Raw genomic sequence first — 15,188 nt, forward strand, 5'->3', positions numbered from 1 at the left:
GTGTGTGTGTGTGTGTGTGTGTTTAAGGCATACACAGTGTTCTTTTGTTAATGGGAACATTTTCCCTCTTGAGACTAAAAACTTAAAATTGGTATAAACTGTCTTGAAAGAGACATAATAATAAACTTTGAAATGTTCAAATATAGATAACTAAAAAATGAAATATGGCAGGCAAGCTTTTGCTTAATATTTAAATTCTACTTTGAATGCTTCACTGCTAGGCAGCTTTAAAAAGTGGGAGGGCGGGCCTGGCATGGCAGCAGAGGCAGGCAGGTCTCTGAATTTGAGGCCGGTGTGGTATACACGGTAAGACCTTGTCTCTAAAGCAAAACAGGACCCCAAGACACACGACGATCAGGCTGAAATTATATCTTCTTATGTAGGTGATTCAAGTGACTGTTCCTACACCACCTAGCAGCAAAAGTCTTGCTTCTGTATTATTTAAATTTTCTTTGGGTCACATAGTCTAAGTTCTCTTTTTGAAATAAGAATCCCCTCCCCCACCTCTCTTTTTAGCAGCTGTGAAAGCCCACTCTTGTCCTCATATTATCCGTGGTGGGTCCTGACAGAGCCTGCAGACCTAACATGTACATGGTACTCACAGTGGTATGACACTTGTAGCATGGCAACCCAAGGAGGGAGATGATGGTAAATCAAGTGTAGGATTCAAATCTGAATACATTTAGGCTTCTATCCTTACAACGTCACAGTGTACATAGTAACTCAAACTTTATGGGACACAAGAGTATATATATATATTCAGGAAACAAAATGGTCAACATTTAAACTTCTTTTTATTTGTTAAAATAGCCATATCCATATAAATGAAGTGACTCTACCATGGTGCATTCATAGGCCTTGTCTTTTGCCATCTTCTGGCATCCAGGATCCTGGCTGAAAAGTTTTACCAGTGCTGGTGGGAGCCACCGAGGGTTCTTCCTTTCCAAAGTACGGAGCAGAGGCATGCCCTTTTATTTGAGTTGCAGTGGGTGAAGGCAAGAGCTCTTCGCTGGCTTCTTTACCGAGCTTATCTTTTTCATAAAAGTCTTCGCTTTTTATTTTAATTTCTTCTCTGTATTTTTCATTCTTTAGTATTTCCTGCACACATATATAATTGGGAAATGATTAAAATTTCAGTTTAAATAATTGAAAGTCTTATGGAAATCAAAATATTAAGATGTTCTACTGCAGAGGAAGATGTGTTGGGGTCCCCTACAATGCTACTCCTGCGTGCCACCCTTGTGTCATGGGAATTACCATGTGCATGGTAAATTCACCTTCCAGTGGGCTAGTGGAGAACAGGAGCGTGTCCCAGACCGCAGCTACAGGGAGGCCTTCACTGCTGGGAAGCTTCCTCAAAGCTGTACAGTTTGCAGGAAGTTCTGCAGCTTTGCTCTATCTAGAATCTAAACTAAAAATTACAAGTCTTATATTGTCTTTCATTGGCTACAAGACTGTCACACTTAAGGAGCACCATTACGTGTACCACTCAGAAAAGGCAATTAGATCCTTTGAGGTTACAGGGTAAGACGGCAGGAAAGGAGCATGGCAGAAGTCAGAGTGACAAGGAGACTACAAGGACGAGGAAGAGCGGTAACTGGAGAGTCAGAGGCGCAGGGAAGTCGGAAAGGCAGGAAGACACCAGCATTTCAAGTTTGGCTCCTGGAGGGGGCAAGTGTGAAGAAAATTGGGAGAGTGCAAACACCCTCCTCAAATAACAGAAGACCGGAGGTTATAGATTCTTACACACTTTAAATCCAGCACAGGGACTGAGTCTGAAAGTGACCTCCTCCTCCTCTGGGGCAAGCTAACTCAGAAAGAAATCCACCCTACAGGTGCTGTAAGGAGGTGTCACCTGGGAAGGGTCTGCTGTTAGGGACTGTGTTACTTTGGGGTCAGAAGACACAGAGTACTACAGTTCCTGGTTCCTTGAGAGGCCTTTTGCGTTGGCTGGGTGAGAAAACAGAGTCATGAAGTTCACCCCAAGCGAGCAAGTGAGCCCCGGAAGAATTTAGACAGTGGGGAGTGGGAACTATGGCGGATTTTAATGGTTTGGTCTCTCGATCTGTAGCAAGAAGGGAGGCCACTCAGGTATGGCTCACTACGGAGGCCAGGTTTGCGAGCCGGGCTTGCTTGGTCCTGTGGCTCCCCCTTTCTGGCACAGGACTGTGGTTTATTGGCTTTATTCTCTGAGGCCTTAGGGGACTTGCACATTTGCTATGGGCAGGGCACCGACCAACGGCCTTTGGGAGCAAATGAGCATTTAATAGAGTGGCATCCCATGTGTGTGCCTGAGTGAATACAACTTTGTGTCTATACTTTTCAGCACCTGGTCGGGCTCAGCCTACATTTGATAGCCAAAAAGTACAACAGGTCACAATGTGACTTACTACCTAACATGGCTAATTTCCTGCAGTGGATTTAGAATTACCATGGAAACATACCTCTATATGTGCCTACGAGAACATCTCCAGAAAGATTTAATGGAGGATAAAAGACCGGTCCTGAGTATGGGTGGTACTATCATCAGGAACTGTGTAAATGGGCAGAGTGGGCGGGGCACCGGCGCTCATTTCTCTCTGCATCCTGATGGCGGATGGAATGTGAGCTTCATGTGCCTGCTGCCTTACTTTCCCACCATATGGACCAAATTCCCTTAAAGCCAAAACCAAACCAAAAAACCCCTTTCTCTCTTAAGTTGCCACAGTCACAACAATGAGAAGAGTCAACACAGCCTCCCCACTCCAACACCACTGCACCTGGAACGAAGCTTCTCCAATTCTACTCTTCCAGACAGGAAGAATTTTTTATTTTTATTTTTTACTTACTTTCCTCTTTTTTGTTACTTTCATTTATTTTTATTCTTTTGATTTTTATCTCTCTTTTCTCTTCCCAGTTTTCTTCCATTTTATATTGCTGCTTTCATTTATCTCTTTCCTTGATTAATTAAACATTTTAAAATTATTTTTTAAATAAAAAATTACCATTATAAAATTCTAGTCTTTCAGTTGATTACTCTTTTCTTCTTTGTAATGGTCCCTGGTGTTGTGGTTTTTTCTTTACTGCCTTTCTACGCCTGCTCTGTCTATAGTATGGCTGTGTTGCACCTTCTCCAGTGTGAGAACTGCTGCTACTGCTGAAGCTCTCGGGAGATGGCTGCTTACTAAAGTGACTCTTCCCTAGAAGTGGAAGGGACATCCAACCCACGCATGTGAAAAACTCAACAGAAAAACAGAAGAAATATGAAGGATGCACCTACCTTAGCTGGTAGAATGTTGGCCCAACATAGCATGCACAGGCCCAGCTACCCTGTATAAACCAGGGTGGTGGCCTCTGACTCCAGTTATATAGGGTGGTGGCCTCTGACTTCAGTTATATAGGGTGGTGGCCTCTGACTTCAGTTATATAGGGTGGTGGCCTCTGACTTCAGTTATATAGGGTGGTGGCCTCTGACTTCAGTTATATAGGGTGGTGGCCTCTGACTTCAGTTATATAGGGTGGTGGCCTACACCGTCAGTCTCCCTGAGGTGGAAGCAGGAGAATTTAGATTTCAAGGTCCTCCTCCTCCCAGCCAGTGCCTGTCCAGCTGAGCTAAATGAGACCCTATCTCTTAAAGACATAAAAGTGCATTCGGAGATCCTGAAGCAGGTGATACACTGCACGAGGAACTCAGGTGGTCATTTCTAAAAGGATGAATACATCCTAACAGGGTAAAAGGAAGAGGTTAATGAGCAATGGAAGACCACACAGGACACGAATGAGTAAACCAACAGAGCAATAGAGGTGCTGAGATAGAACCAAACATTTTGGAAATAAAAAGCGTGAAGGTTGAAAGATTAGAGTAAAAGTCTGTTAGTTGAAAAAGAATGTCCAAACTTGAAGACAGGATTGATGAGGGTCAGATAACAATACAGATTAATAAAAGAAATTATGACGAGGACACGTAAGATCTATGACACAAGTCTAGGAAACCGAGCCGAGGACTGATCAGTGCTGATGAAGGAGTAGACGTACAGGCCAAGGCATGGAAAACCTACATAGGTGAGTAAGGCCAGGGACCCCCAGGTCTTGTGAGGGATTGCATTATCCATATGTATGTGGCCAAAACCACCTGTCCATGCCATGTTACAACTAAACCGAATGAACACTGAGCACAGCACTGAGAAGTGCCAACCCTGAGAGAGCAGCAGCTTTCCTAGTAGAAACTGAAGGCCAGCAGGGCATAGAAGGATGTATCCTGAGCCCTGAAGACAACTGAGACTGCTACTGTAGGCAATGCACCCTCCAGAAGCAAAGGGGAAATGGAGATAAGAAAAAAAGAAACCATGACCACAAAACCAGCATTTCAGCAGCTACGTAAAGGAACCGACCCCACAGATAGGACAAGAAGCAAGATAAGCACAGTTCTAAGAAGAAGTGTGACAGAGAAGCAGACTCAGAAGATTAATTCTGTAAACAACCTTCTAAGATGAGCACGTGAGAAGGAAGTGGACACAGATTATTTACAACAACCAGAGGAAAAAAATGAGATGACAGAAAATAGCCAATAATATCTTTCAGTAATGGCTAATGACCTGGCATGTAATGGTCTTAGCTCTCGAATTAAAAGACACTGGGTGGCAACTGGATTAAAAAACAAGACAAACAAATGAAGGTGTGATAATCTGTTGCCTGTAAGAAATGTACCTTGTTAATAAAACAAAACAAAAACTGAAAGGATAGAAAATAATATTTTTTCAAGCAAATAGAATCTTAAATGAAGGGATAGCTATATTTATATCTGACAAAATATACCTCGTGCCAAAATTGGTCAGAAGAGACAAAGGAAGTAACTACATAAGCCATTGTATGAAGAAGATACAATGCCTATTCATACATATGCACCAAACATTAGCCCACAGAAAAGAAAGGGGGTAAAAAACTCCCAATACACTAATAGTAGATTCCAATATTTCATCACTAGCTCACCAAGGCAAAAATATCAACAGAAATCTCAGAATAAATTACACTATAGACCAAATGTACCTTACTATATTTACAAGCTACCCATTTTTTTTACACTTTTTAAAAAACACTACACAGGTTTTGTTTGTTTGTTTGTTTGTTTTTTGTTTTTGTTTACAAAACCAAACCATGCTTTGGGCCATAAATAAAGTCATGAAATGTAAAAGACTAACTGGGTAGTGGTGGTTCACACCTTTAATCCTAGTACTCAGGAGGCAGAGGCAGGAGGATCTTTCTTTGTGAGTTTGGGGACAGCCTGGTCTACAGAGTCCAGGTCAGCCAGGGATACACAGAGAAACCCTCTCTCAAAAATCAAAAGCAAAGGAACAAAAACAAACAAAAAAACCACCCAAAATAAAAAACCAAACCAAAAAAAAAAAAAAAAAAAAAAAAAAAAAAAAAAGAGTTTGACCCTGGCCCATATAGTACAAGGAGAGAACCAATTCCTCCTCTAAACTGTCCTCTGACCTCAACACACAAGCACACACCCACATTTACCACTCTTGCAATAAGTAAATGGATAGGTAAATAAATGTAATTTTAAAAAGCTTACTTTTGAACAAAGGGCAAGTTGCTGAAGAAATCAGGAGGAAGTTAAAAAAAAATCCTGTCAAATAATATGCTAACACACTACACCACACTCTGTAGCTTACAGATGAAAGTAGTTCTAAGGCAGAAGTTTATACCATTGAAAGCTAACATTAAGAAACAACATGCCTTTAATCCCAGCACTCGGGAGGCAGAGGCAGGAGGATCGCTATGAGTTCGAGGCCAGCCTGGTCTACAAAGTGAGTCCAGGACAGCCAGGGCTACACAGAGAAATCCTGTCTAGAAAAACTAAAAGGAAGGAAAGAAGGAAGGAAGGCAGGCAGGCAGGCAGGCCCAGCTTCTGTTTACACTCCTGGTTTAGCTCCTGTGCTAGGTAGGCCTGGCATGCATGCATGCTACAGGGCTACATTCCCACCTACCCTCTTCCTTTTTGAAACAGGGAAAGGTGCTGATACAATATAATCTTCAAATTTCAAGCTAAGATGATGCACAATTGGTATCACAATAGTCCTTCTACAAAAAACACAAAAAGGTACAAGAAATAATGGTCAGTGCTCCCCTGTGACACATAAATGGTGAGGGATAAAATGAAGCAATTCTCATCTCATCTTGTACTTCCACCTGGATACGCATTACGGACTGCCACATGGGGTGCTAGAACCCCACCAAGCAAAGGATGGCGCCTCAAGTGATAAAGGTGGTTGCTTAGGGAGACGAAGGAAGATGGAGTACCCTGGGCATACTATCACATATAAGCTGAGTGTGTGTAATGTGACTCCGCAAAGCCAGCCAGGAAGATCTGCGCAGGGGTGCAGTGAGATGATGGACCACTGCTGGAGCCAGGAAGATCTGTGCAGGGGTGCAGTGAGATGGACCCACTGCTGAAGCCAGGAAGATCTGCGCAGGGGTGCAGTGAGATGGACCCACTGCTGGAGCCAGGAAGATCTGCGCAGGGGTGCAGTGAGATGGACCCACTGCTGGAGCCAGGAAGATCTGCGCAGGGGTGCAGTGAGATGATGGACCACTGCTGGAGCCAGGAAGATCTGCGCAGGGGTGCAGTGAGATGGACCACTGCTGGAGCCAGGAAGATCTGTGCAGGGGTGCAGTGAGATGGACCCACTGCTGGAGCCAGGATGATCTGTGCAGGGGTGCAGTGAGATGGACCACTGCTGGAGCCAGGAAGATCTGCGCAGGGGTGCAGTGAGATGGACCACTGCTGGAGCTAGATTAGGAGACATTCACGCTCTACCAGCCAAGGAGCCTTATGAGCACCTGGGGCAATCAGCATAAAGCCGGCAGGAGCACCGGGCACACCTCAGGTTAGAAGCAAACTAGCCTAAGAGCGAAGTTTGCTCTAGAACTGTGCTGTTCAACATTAGTAGCCAGATGTGATTTGAATTTAACTTATTTAGATCAAATAAGATTTAGAAACCACAAAGTATTTATTTAATAGCCAGATGTCTATAGTGGCTACCACACTGGAAAAGACAGATATAAAATCCTGCATGGTTATGGAATCTCTTGTTGGACTAAACTGTTCTAGCACGCACATAAAAATGGTTAGCTGTGAAGGCCACAAGGAGAAATGAAAGAAAATAAAGAGAACCAGGTGAAAAACGAGAGGTGAAAAGTATCTACATTGAAAACTTTAATGCCGTTTAGCAGCTAATCAGACAAAGTCTAAGAATCTGAGAGCAAATAGTGGAGAATTTACAAACTGAAATGAGAGATGTAAAAAGCTTAAAAAAATTCAAGCCTCAGTGAGGCGTAGAAGATTAAGAAGTTGCTCACTATACAAGTAACTGAAATTTGGCCAGAAGTATGTTTCTGAATCCCATATTACAGACAGACAGTCACAAAGATGGGAGCAAATCACACTATTAGTATACCACAGAGACCCATACCTCAGCCTTTCTACAGTGGGGACTTTCTAAGCTGACTATGCACACTGGCGCTGAGTGTGGAGGTTGGGCCTGAACTCATGGCCTCTGCCACTACTACCGCGCTACATCCCCACCCCCGGAGAGGCTTTCTGACGTCACTTTTGTAACACGCTGAGAACAATTCAATCCTAGCAAATACTGTATTGAAGTCTAAGATTGAAGACGCAGCTCGGTTGCTTCGTTGAGCTACCTTCCCCTGCCCTACACGCTGAGCTGTCAGGGTGAAACAGTAACCAGTCTAGAAAAGAAAGAAGGAGGGGGTACATATCCCCCCTCACCCCCTGCTCGAGTGTTCTGTGCTCAGACCCAAGGAAAGGCCTGATAGATTAATCGAAGATCAATTAGTCTCGCCCAGATGGTAGGATGAAGCAAAAGGATAAATGAATAAATACGCTCTAGCACTCAGGTTAGAAGGCGAGCACCGGGCAGCAAAGACATCTATTAGAACCGAATACCAGTCACGGGGGCTACGCTGCAGCAGATGCCGCTCTGCCGTGCGTCCGTGCCAATCACTTCTGTACCTCCGCCAAATCAATGTCACAGTTAATTTATTCACTTTCAAATCCATTGCAAACATTCTCTGATCAATTACAGCAGGGAAAACGTACACCGGGTTTTGTTGTTTTGACATGCTTTCTTGAACTCTTCTTCTGCACTCCCCCCCACCCCCAGTGTCTCTAATTACAAGAAGCTAATCTCACTGGCTCTTGTTATTTGAGGGGACAATTGTAAGGTTTGTTTATATTCTTTGCTGGTTAGGAATTTCTGGCACTGCGTTTTCTGTCTTTGAACTTGAGCCAGATTAATAATTAAATCTTGAAATGCCACTAAAATGAACTAATCACAGAGCTCAAGTCATTAATAGTTTTGTGGCGGTATTTCCTTTAATGAAAGAAATGAGCTTCCCCATGTATACGTACAAAAAAACCACTCAGAGCATATAAAGACACCGTTATTTAATAGAAAAAGAAACTTAGTAGTTGAACACTAGTGGAAAAATAAAGTTACTTAGCTTTAATTCTATTTAATTGAACTACTCTGGTAGATGACAAAGAAAACCTTGCTCTCTAATGTGAAAGGGGCGGGGTGGGGGGGGCACTATAATCCCAGGATGAAAAGGCAATGTTGGGACTCCGTGGCTTTCTTCTGAGAGGCAGTGACATGGCAGAGAAGCAAAGGCCAGGGAGAAATGCTCTGTGGAAAGTGTAAAGCATTCCAACAAAGGGTTTTACTGTAGACCTTTCCCCATCCATGCTGTTGATTGCCAAATGTAATAGTCTGAAAATTAATTATTACTCTTGGAGTAGGCTCTGTCACAAGCAAACGCACACCAGTGGGCAGGATCTGATGAAGAAGTGGTGGAGGTGAGGGGGGAAGGGTAGGAAGAGTTAGAGGAAGAGGAGAGGCTGGGGGAGTAAGTGGGAGCTGCGAGGAAGGCAGGCGGTGGTACTCAGATGGGCTGACCTAGCTGTCCTGACAACACTGTGCACGTTTACAAAGCTATTCCTGCCTCCCCTCGCCTCCCACGTCTACCCGGCTAAATCTTAGCAGCTCTTCAAACTGCATCTCTTTCGTCAACAGCATTTCTTGCTTGGACTACAGGCGCCACCTAACAGGTCTCCTGCTCGGGCCACATGGCCAGCAGAAGGTGACTTTTCATGCCGGTTCTCTCTAACAAGCTTCGCATGGGTTTTTAGAAGCGGCGTCAGATTTGCAAGTGGCAGATAGAGGAGACTCATGAGAGTGTTCCTCTCCAATCACGTTCCTCCCTGTTACCCTCCAGCCCCACTGGCTGTGTCCGCCTTCCTCAGACACTGCACACGCCACTGGGCCCCTTTCTGCCAGGAAGGCTTTTCTTCCGGTTATTTACATGGTTACCGAGCCTCATGGTTGGGGGAGGCCACAACCTAGAAAGAGCCCCCCTTGTTTAGCTAGGGAATAATTGTTTCATAGGAAAATTAAGCACAATGAACAATCAACAAAATTCATGTCCTATCCTTGCTTTTCCATATTAGTCTCTTCCTCCTTTCCCAATCTTTTATTTAAAAGACAAAACCAAACCAAACCAGATTTTCTACACGCTTCCCAATTTTTTTTTTCATAAAATAGGCAAATTATCTACTGAGCCACCTTCATTTAGGATACCCACTCATATACAATCAATTTCTTTGATACTTTATTTGCTTGAAACTGTATCATGACACTAACTTCATATTGCTCCATTTTTTGTCATCTTTTAGTCCCTAGGAACTCCCTTGTGTGGCCACACCTTTGCTTTTGTCTGATAATTGAGTAGATTTCAGGAGGCTGGATTGCCAAGGCAGAAGGTAAATGCATATGCAATTTGCTGGCCATAAGGCGATGTGTTTCTGTCAGCTCTTTTTGGCTCTTTTCCCTATTGTCCCTTACATCTAGTGCCTAGAACGGGGCTGAGCGTATACGGCATAGTCAGTGTGCACTTGCTGAGTGAATGTATTTGGCTCTGTATGCTGCACTGTATTACACATGCAGAGCTAAATTAAAAGGGCTAACAATTAGGAATAAGTTGCATTTCATCACTAACAAAATAAATTAGGGCTCTAAATAACTTTACAGCCCGTTTCTTCATAATGCCAAAAATACAGTCTTGAAAACTGAAAAAAAGATATTCATACTCTTAGGGATTGGTATTAGTTTTTAAAAATAAGTGTGGCAAAGATGATGCTTTTGAAATTGGGAAAACTTCATTTTTGTGTACTCTTCACTTGTCAATCATTAAGCATTTGGCTTTGAATATATCACCACTCAAATATAGAGTTCCTAAGTTAGGTTAAAGTAAAAAAGTTTAATAATCACCCAACTTTTTAGGCCCCCCAGTACTCCCCCCCCAAGAGGAACAAGTGATAATGATGGTTATTTTTCCTACCTAGTGCACAGTAAGTAACTCATCTAGGGTAGCAATCTGCCATATTAGTGCAAATGTGATACATCACCACACCCATCCACAGCGCTGAGACCAACTGAAACTTGACAACAGGTATCTGACAGCGTAGGAAGCCTCCTGATATTTCCCAAAGGGGCAGAGGTAGTTCAGGAAAGCAGGTGGGTAAATGACTCAATCATTTGAAGTAGAAATCAGGTCACCTGCCCTCTGCCTATACCCCGCCACCCTCACCCCACATACACAAAGCATTTCCCTTTCTGTCACAGGGTTGGAGAGAGATGAAGAAGAAGACAGGCTAGGTGAAGGGGAGACAGTGGCCAGGGTCAGGAGAGGTGACCTGAGATGACCCAGAAGTGCAGCAGTCAGAGAGGCAAATACTACAGAAGCTTAACAGTGGCACCTGCCTTGGGCAAGATGACTGGCGCTGGCAGCCAGGCACTTGGAGCTCCCTGAAGCAACAATGCTAGGAGGGAATGGAATTCTCCAAAGGGCCGCATCTGATGAAACCAACTGAAATGATACTGTGGGAGGGATGAAGGAACAGTAGAAGGGACCACAGTGGCAGCTCTTCTCCTAAGAGAGACCGGAGAAGCTAGCACATTAATTAGGACACGGTGGCCTCTGAAGGTCAGGCAACCAAGTGCGAGCTCAAATAGGTATCAGTGGAGTTGGGCTTCTTTTAGGGTTGGTGCCAGGAGTAAAGGAGGCTCACAGATGATGTCCCTGATGTCCCACTGATGGGGACTAGAAGACGAAATAACAAAGTCAGGTGAGAATTCTCCTGGGAGTTGTGGGAAGGCATCAAAATGGATGCTAGGGAGCTGGGGAAGGTGGCTCAGTGGGCAAGATTCTTGTCACGCAAGGCTGGTGCTCCAAGTTCTATGCCTGGAACCATGCAAAGGTAGAAAGAGAGAACTGATTCCACAAACCTACCCTGTGCCCTCCACATTCATGCCAGGTCAACCCGTGCCCCTATCTTTAACAATAGCAGCAGCAACAATATTAAAAAAACAAAGCAAAACCAACCAACCAATCAACCAACCAACCAACCAACCAACCAACCAAACATAAACCCTCTAGAAATAAGAGCAAAGGAGAAAAAACACAGGCAAAGGAGGAACTCAGCAGGTGTCGAGTCTTCCGATATCCACAGCTCACACTATGAGCCAGGGACTGTCTTCCAATATCCACAGCGCACACTGTGAGCCAGGGACTGTCTTCGAATATTCACAGTGCACACTATGAGCCAGGGACTGTCATATGTTCTAGAACCTACAGCTGCAGCAGTGGCAGGCCACAGAACCTGGTCTCCAGGCTTAGACTCCAGTAGGAAGAGACACACTAGACCCAGACAAAGCACAGCTAGGGGCTGTATGGAAGCAAGTGACGGCTGTTGCTGTGTCCTGATTTATTCAGCCAGGCTGCCCTTTTGCCACCCAGCACACGGGAAGTGAGGCAGTGCTCTCAAACCAGTCAGTTAGAACCTTTCTAGAGCCCTTAACTCCTTCTGAATGTTCTTTTGTTTTCCTTTCTCAAGAGGAAAACTACTTTGCTTTTCTCTACAACATGCTTTTAAGATACAGGAATCTAAATAAACAGAAATCCACCAAGCACAAAACATAAATCTCTTACACTTTTATTTCCATGGCGAAAAATACTTTCCTTTCATGGGCTTTATACATTGCAAAATGAATACGGTGTATCTCATTTACAGACACACTTGTTAATGTAAATAAAATGCACAATGCATACAGTCTCATGGCTTTTCATTTAATGCTCTTTCGACACCTGTGTGTCCACACTTTACTCTTCTCACTGGTTACTCAGGAGCTGACAAACCCTTGTGTTGAGTATGTGGTGTCTTCACTCAACCCCTTGTGATGCATGCTTGGAATTCTTCATATTTTATGAATACTACATCTCCATGTAAATCTTAGCCCATTTGCCATTCATTTCTTGGCATGCCTTTGTGTGACCTGAACTTCTAGATCAGAAAGTTTTTTCGTATTTGGAAAGTGTGTATGTAGCACTAACCTACATCTGTAGGCAAACAAGAGTAGGCATTTCCCCATAGCTCTGTCAATTAAAAAAAAAATGTGTTGCTGTCCTCCCTATGCATTTGGTTTGCTTCCTTTCTGGCTTTAGGATTCCAATTTTAACCACAGAAACCCAGAAACGCCTTAGGCTGTCAAAGTGCTCTCACCTATGGTGTGTGGTTTTGGTGTCAGACGGCTGCGCATCCTGAATGCTCCCTTTCTCCCCCCGTCAGTTCTCAGCCTGGCTATTACCTGTCCAGAGTAGCTTTCCTGAACTTTGCCCCACATCCAGAAGGCTGTGTCTGTTGTTTTTCTTAGGCCTCTGCTTCTGTCTCAGAATCTTTTTCACATTTGTAGTGATCCACTTTGGGCACAGGTTAAAAATGACTTTCCTGAGGACAGGCTTCGCGATGACCCTGATGCTGCCAGGGTCATACCGATCAGCGTCTGACACACAACAGGCACTCATGGGCATTTGTTGAACAAATTTTAGCTTCCTCCTCCTGGGAACTCACTGCTGGTTTTCTCTTGACCGGCATACTCAAAGGCAGCTGGATTAACCCTTCTCTTAAAAGGTTTAGAAGAAGGAAGGAAATCTCACTTTTACTTCAGAAGAAGTACATTTAGGCACTGCTGGGCCTAGATGATCCAGGCACTCTGCAGTGGGGCTTGGCTGAACATTGTAAAGCAACTGGGCCAGACAGGCTGTATCTAGTGTGGGTTAAAAACTGGTGATGTGGCTTTCATGAAATCCAAGAGGGCATCATATTCTAATTCCTCAGGAAACTTGATAGCGGCAAGGTGTACCATTAGCTTACCTCTGAAAATGAATATATGCCACCCACCTACTTTGGAGTAAAAGGAGGAGTGTGATGTCAGAGTGCTCAGAGTGAGGAAGTGTGACTGAGTTTCTACTGCCAGCCACTCGGCGATGACAACCATTCTCTTACTTAAAGGACAGTGACATTTCCTCCAAGCAATTAAGTATAAACTCCAGCAATAGTGACGGTTGGTTCCTATTAATCAGGTAATCAGCACAGGATAGCATGTGAACGGGGACAGGCTTTGCCATTTGCTAGCTCAGAGTTCATTTCATAGATGACTTACTTCCTTATTTTAAGGCTGGGACTAAAAGGCTCTAATTACCAGGCTGCGTGAAACTTTTCAGAGCACCCCTTATGAGTGTCTCTTCCTGATGCAATGGCTCCGTGGGTAACCATGCTTGCTGCCACACCTGATGCCCTCAGTCTCATCCCTAGGACCCACAGGATATAGGAAGAAAACTGACTCTGTAACTTGTCCTCTGACAAGTTACCCATGCTGTTGGCCCAGAGTGCCCCGAGCAATGTGGGAAAAAAAGTACCTAGCTCATTTCTTTTGTTTTAAACTAGGTTTCTTATAAACATGTAGGAATTAACACAGCTCTTATTTGAAAAATTTTTTAATACATGTAACACTTGATATCAGAAAGTCTTTAGGCTGAACAAAGCTGGGTTGTGTGTAGCCTAACAGCTTTTACACTGTATGTTTAAGCACTATTTACGTTAGGCATGCTATGGAAAGGCTAGTTGGCCTTGGACTCCTGGGCTCGCTTTTCAAGAGGCAACAACGTTTTCTTAGGTAAAGTCATGTTGCTACCCACAGAGTCTATCACTGAACTTATTATCTGCAAATATTTTGCCAAAACACAAATGAATTTTTAACAAGTATTATACTACTGTGATAATGTCAGTGTTAAAAAAATTATAGCATTCAAATGGCCATAAATAACTACACAGTATAAATGTGGCAAAAACAAAAGAAAACATGGTGATGAGAACACAGAACTCACTCTGCTAAGAAGACGCCATTAATAAGGCTATTTTAGACAAAAGCTAATAAGTGTTTATGATGAATTGCCATGCAATTTGGTGAGAGCTGATAATGCAATTAGTCTAATTTTATGGGGGAGACAATTACTGAAACCGTGTGCTTATCAGTCCTTGCGAAAATATACCTTCTTCCTGTCTGAAAAAGAAAGACTGTCAAAATACACAATTATAGAAAAGCTAGAAATAGATGGGTATAAGACAGGGCCTGTCATAAAAACTTCATTTCCCGTCTGAACATTTCACCCTATATCCAACTGTGCAATTCAGAAAATACTGCATTTTATCGGTACACATCAAGAACTTTATACATTGAAGATGAAAGGCAAAGTTTAAAACCTAAATGTGTTTTTACTCTCTGAGAACAAAATATTTTAATAAAAAGATAAACTGAGCAAGTCTAAATGATGGCATTTGTTTTAGAGAAAAAGCACTATTTTCATTTTTCTATCAGAAATGACCACATATGTACACCCATACACTTTAAAAATCAAAGTCAACGCTGATCTGACCCCCAAGCTGGATCTGACCTGAAAGCCTTCTCACTGCTACTGGCTTTCATGCCATGATAACCTTAGGGTGCAGTAGTGGTGCACACACCTTGCTAGTAACCAACAGCTCTCTGATTGGATTTAAGACCCACCCAACAAGAGGGAACTCATGCCTACTACTGGGAACCGTGGCAACTACCCAGGGCCAGTGAAGTGGTGGGCCTTGGAGGAGAACCTGCAACTGCCACTTTATTAAACCAGCACGATCCCTAGCTATATTTGTAACATCTATTTATAAGCACAGAGTACTCCTCACTGCTCATCAAGGAAACTCCCCTTTGCAAGGGATGAAGATCATTTCAGAAAATGAAAAG

General features: G+C 43.4%; 1 protein-coding gene across 1 annotated transcript in view; it reads right to left on the reverse strand.

Moving 5' to 3' along the window:
- Positions 1-781: 781 nt before the first annotated feature.
- Positions 782-15,188, reverse strand: part of NDUFAF2 (NADH:ubiquinone oxidoreductase complex assembly factor 2) — a 102,321-nt gene continuing 87,914 nt past the window's right edge. Inside the window, exon 4 of the mRNA XM_084802592.1 lies at positions 782-1,098. Coding sequence (XP_084658718.1) covers positions 850-1,098 — 249 coding nt within the window. The 3' untranslated portion in view covers positions 782-849. The remainder of the gene's footprint in view (positions 1,099-15,188) is intronic.

Source organism: Acomys minous (genome assembly GCF_964271855.1).
Source record: "Acomys minous genome assembly, chromosome: 11".
Classification (NCBI taxonomy): domain Eukaryota; kingdom Metazoa; phylum Chordata; class Mammalia; order Rodentia; family Muridae; genus Acomys; species Acomys minous.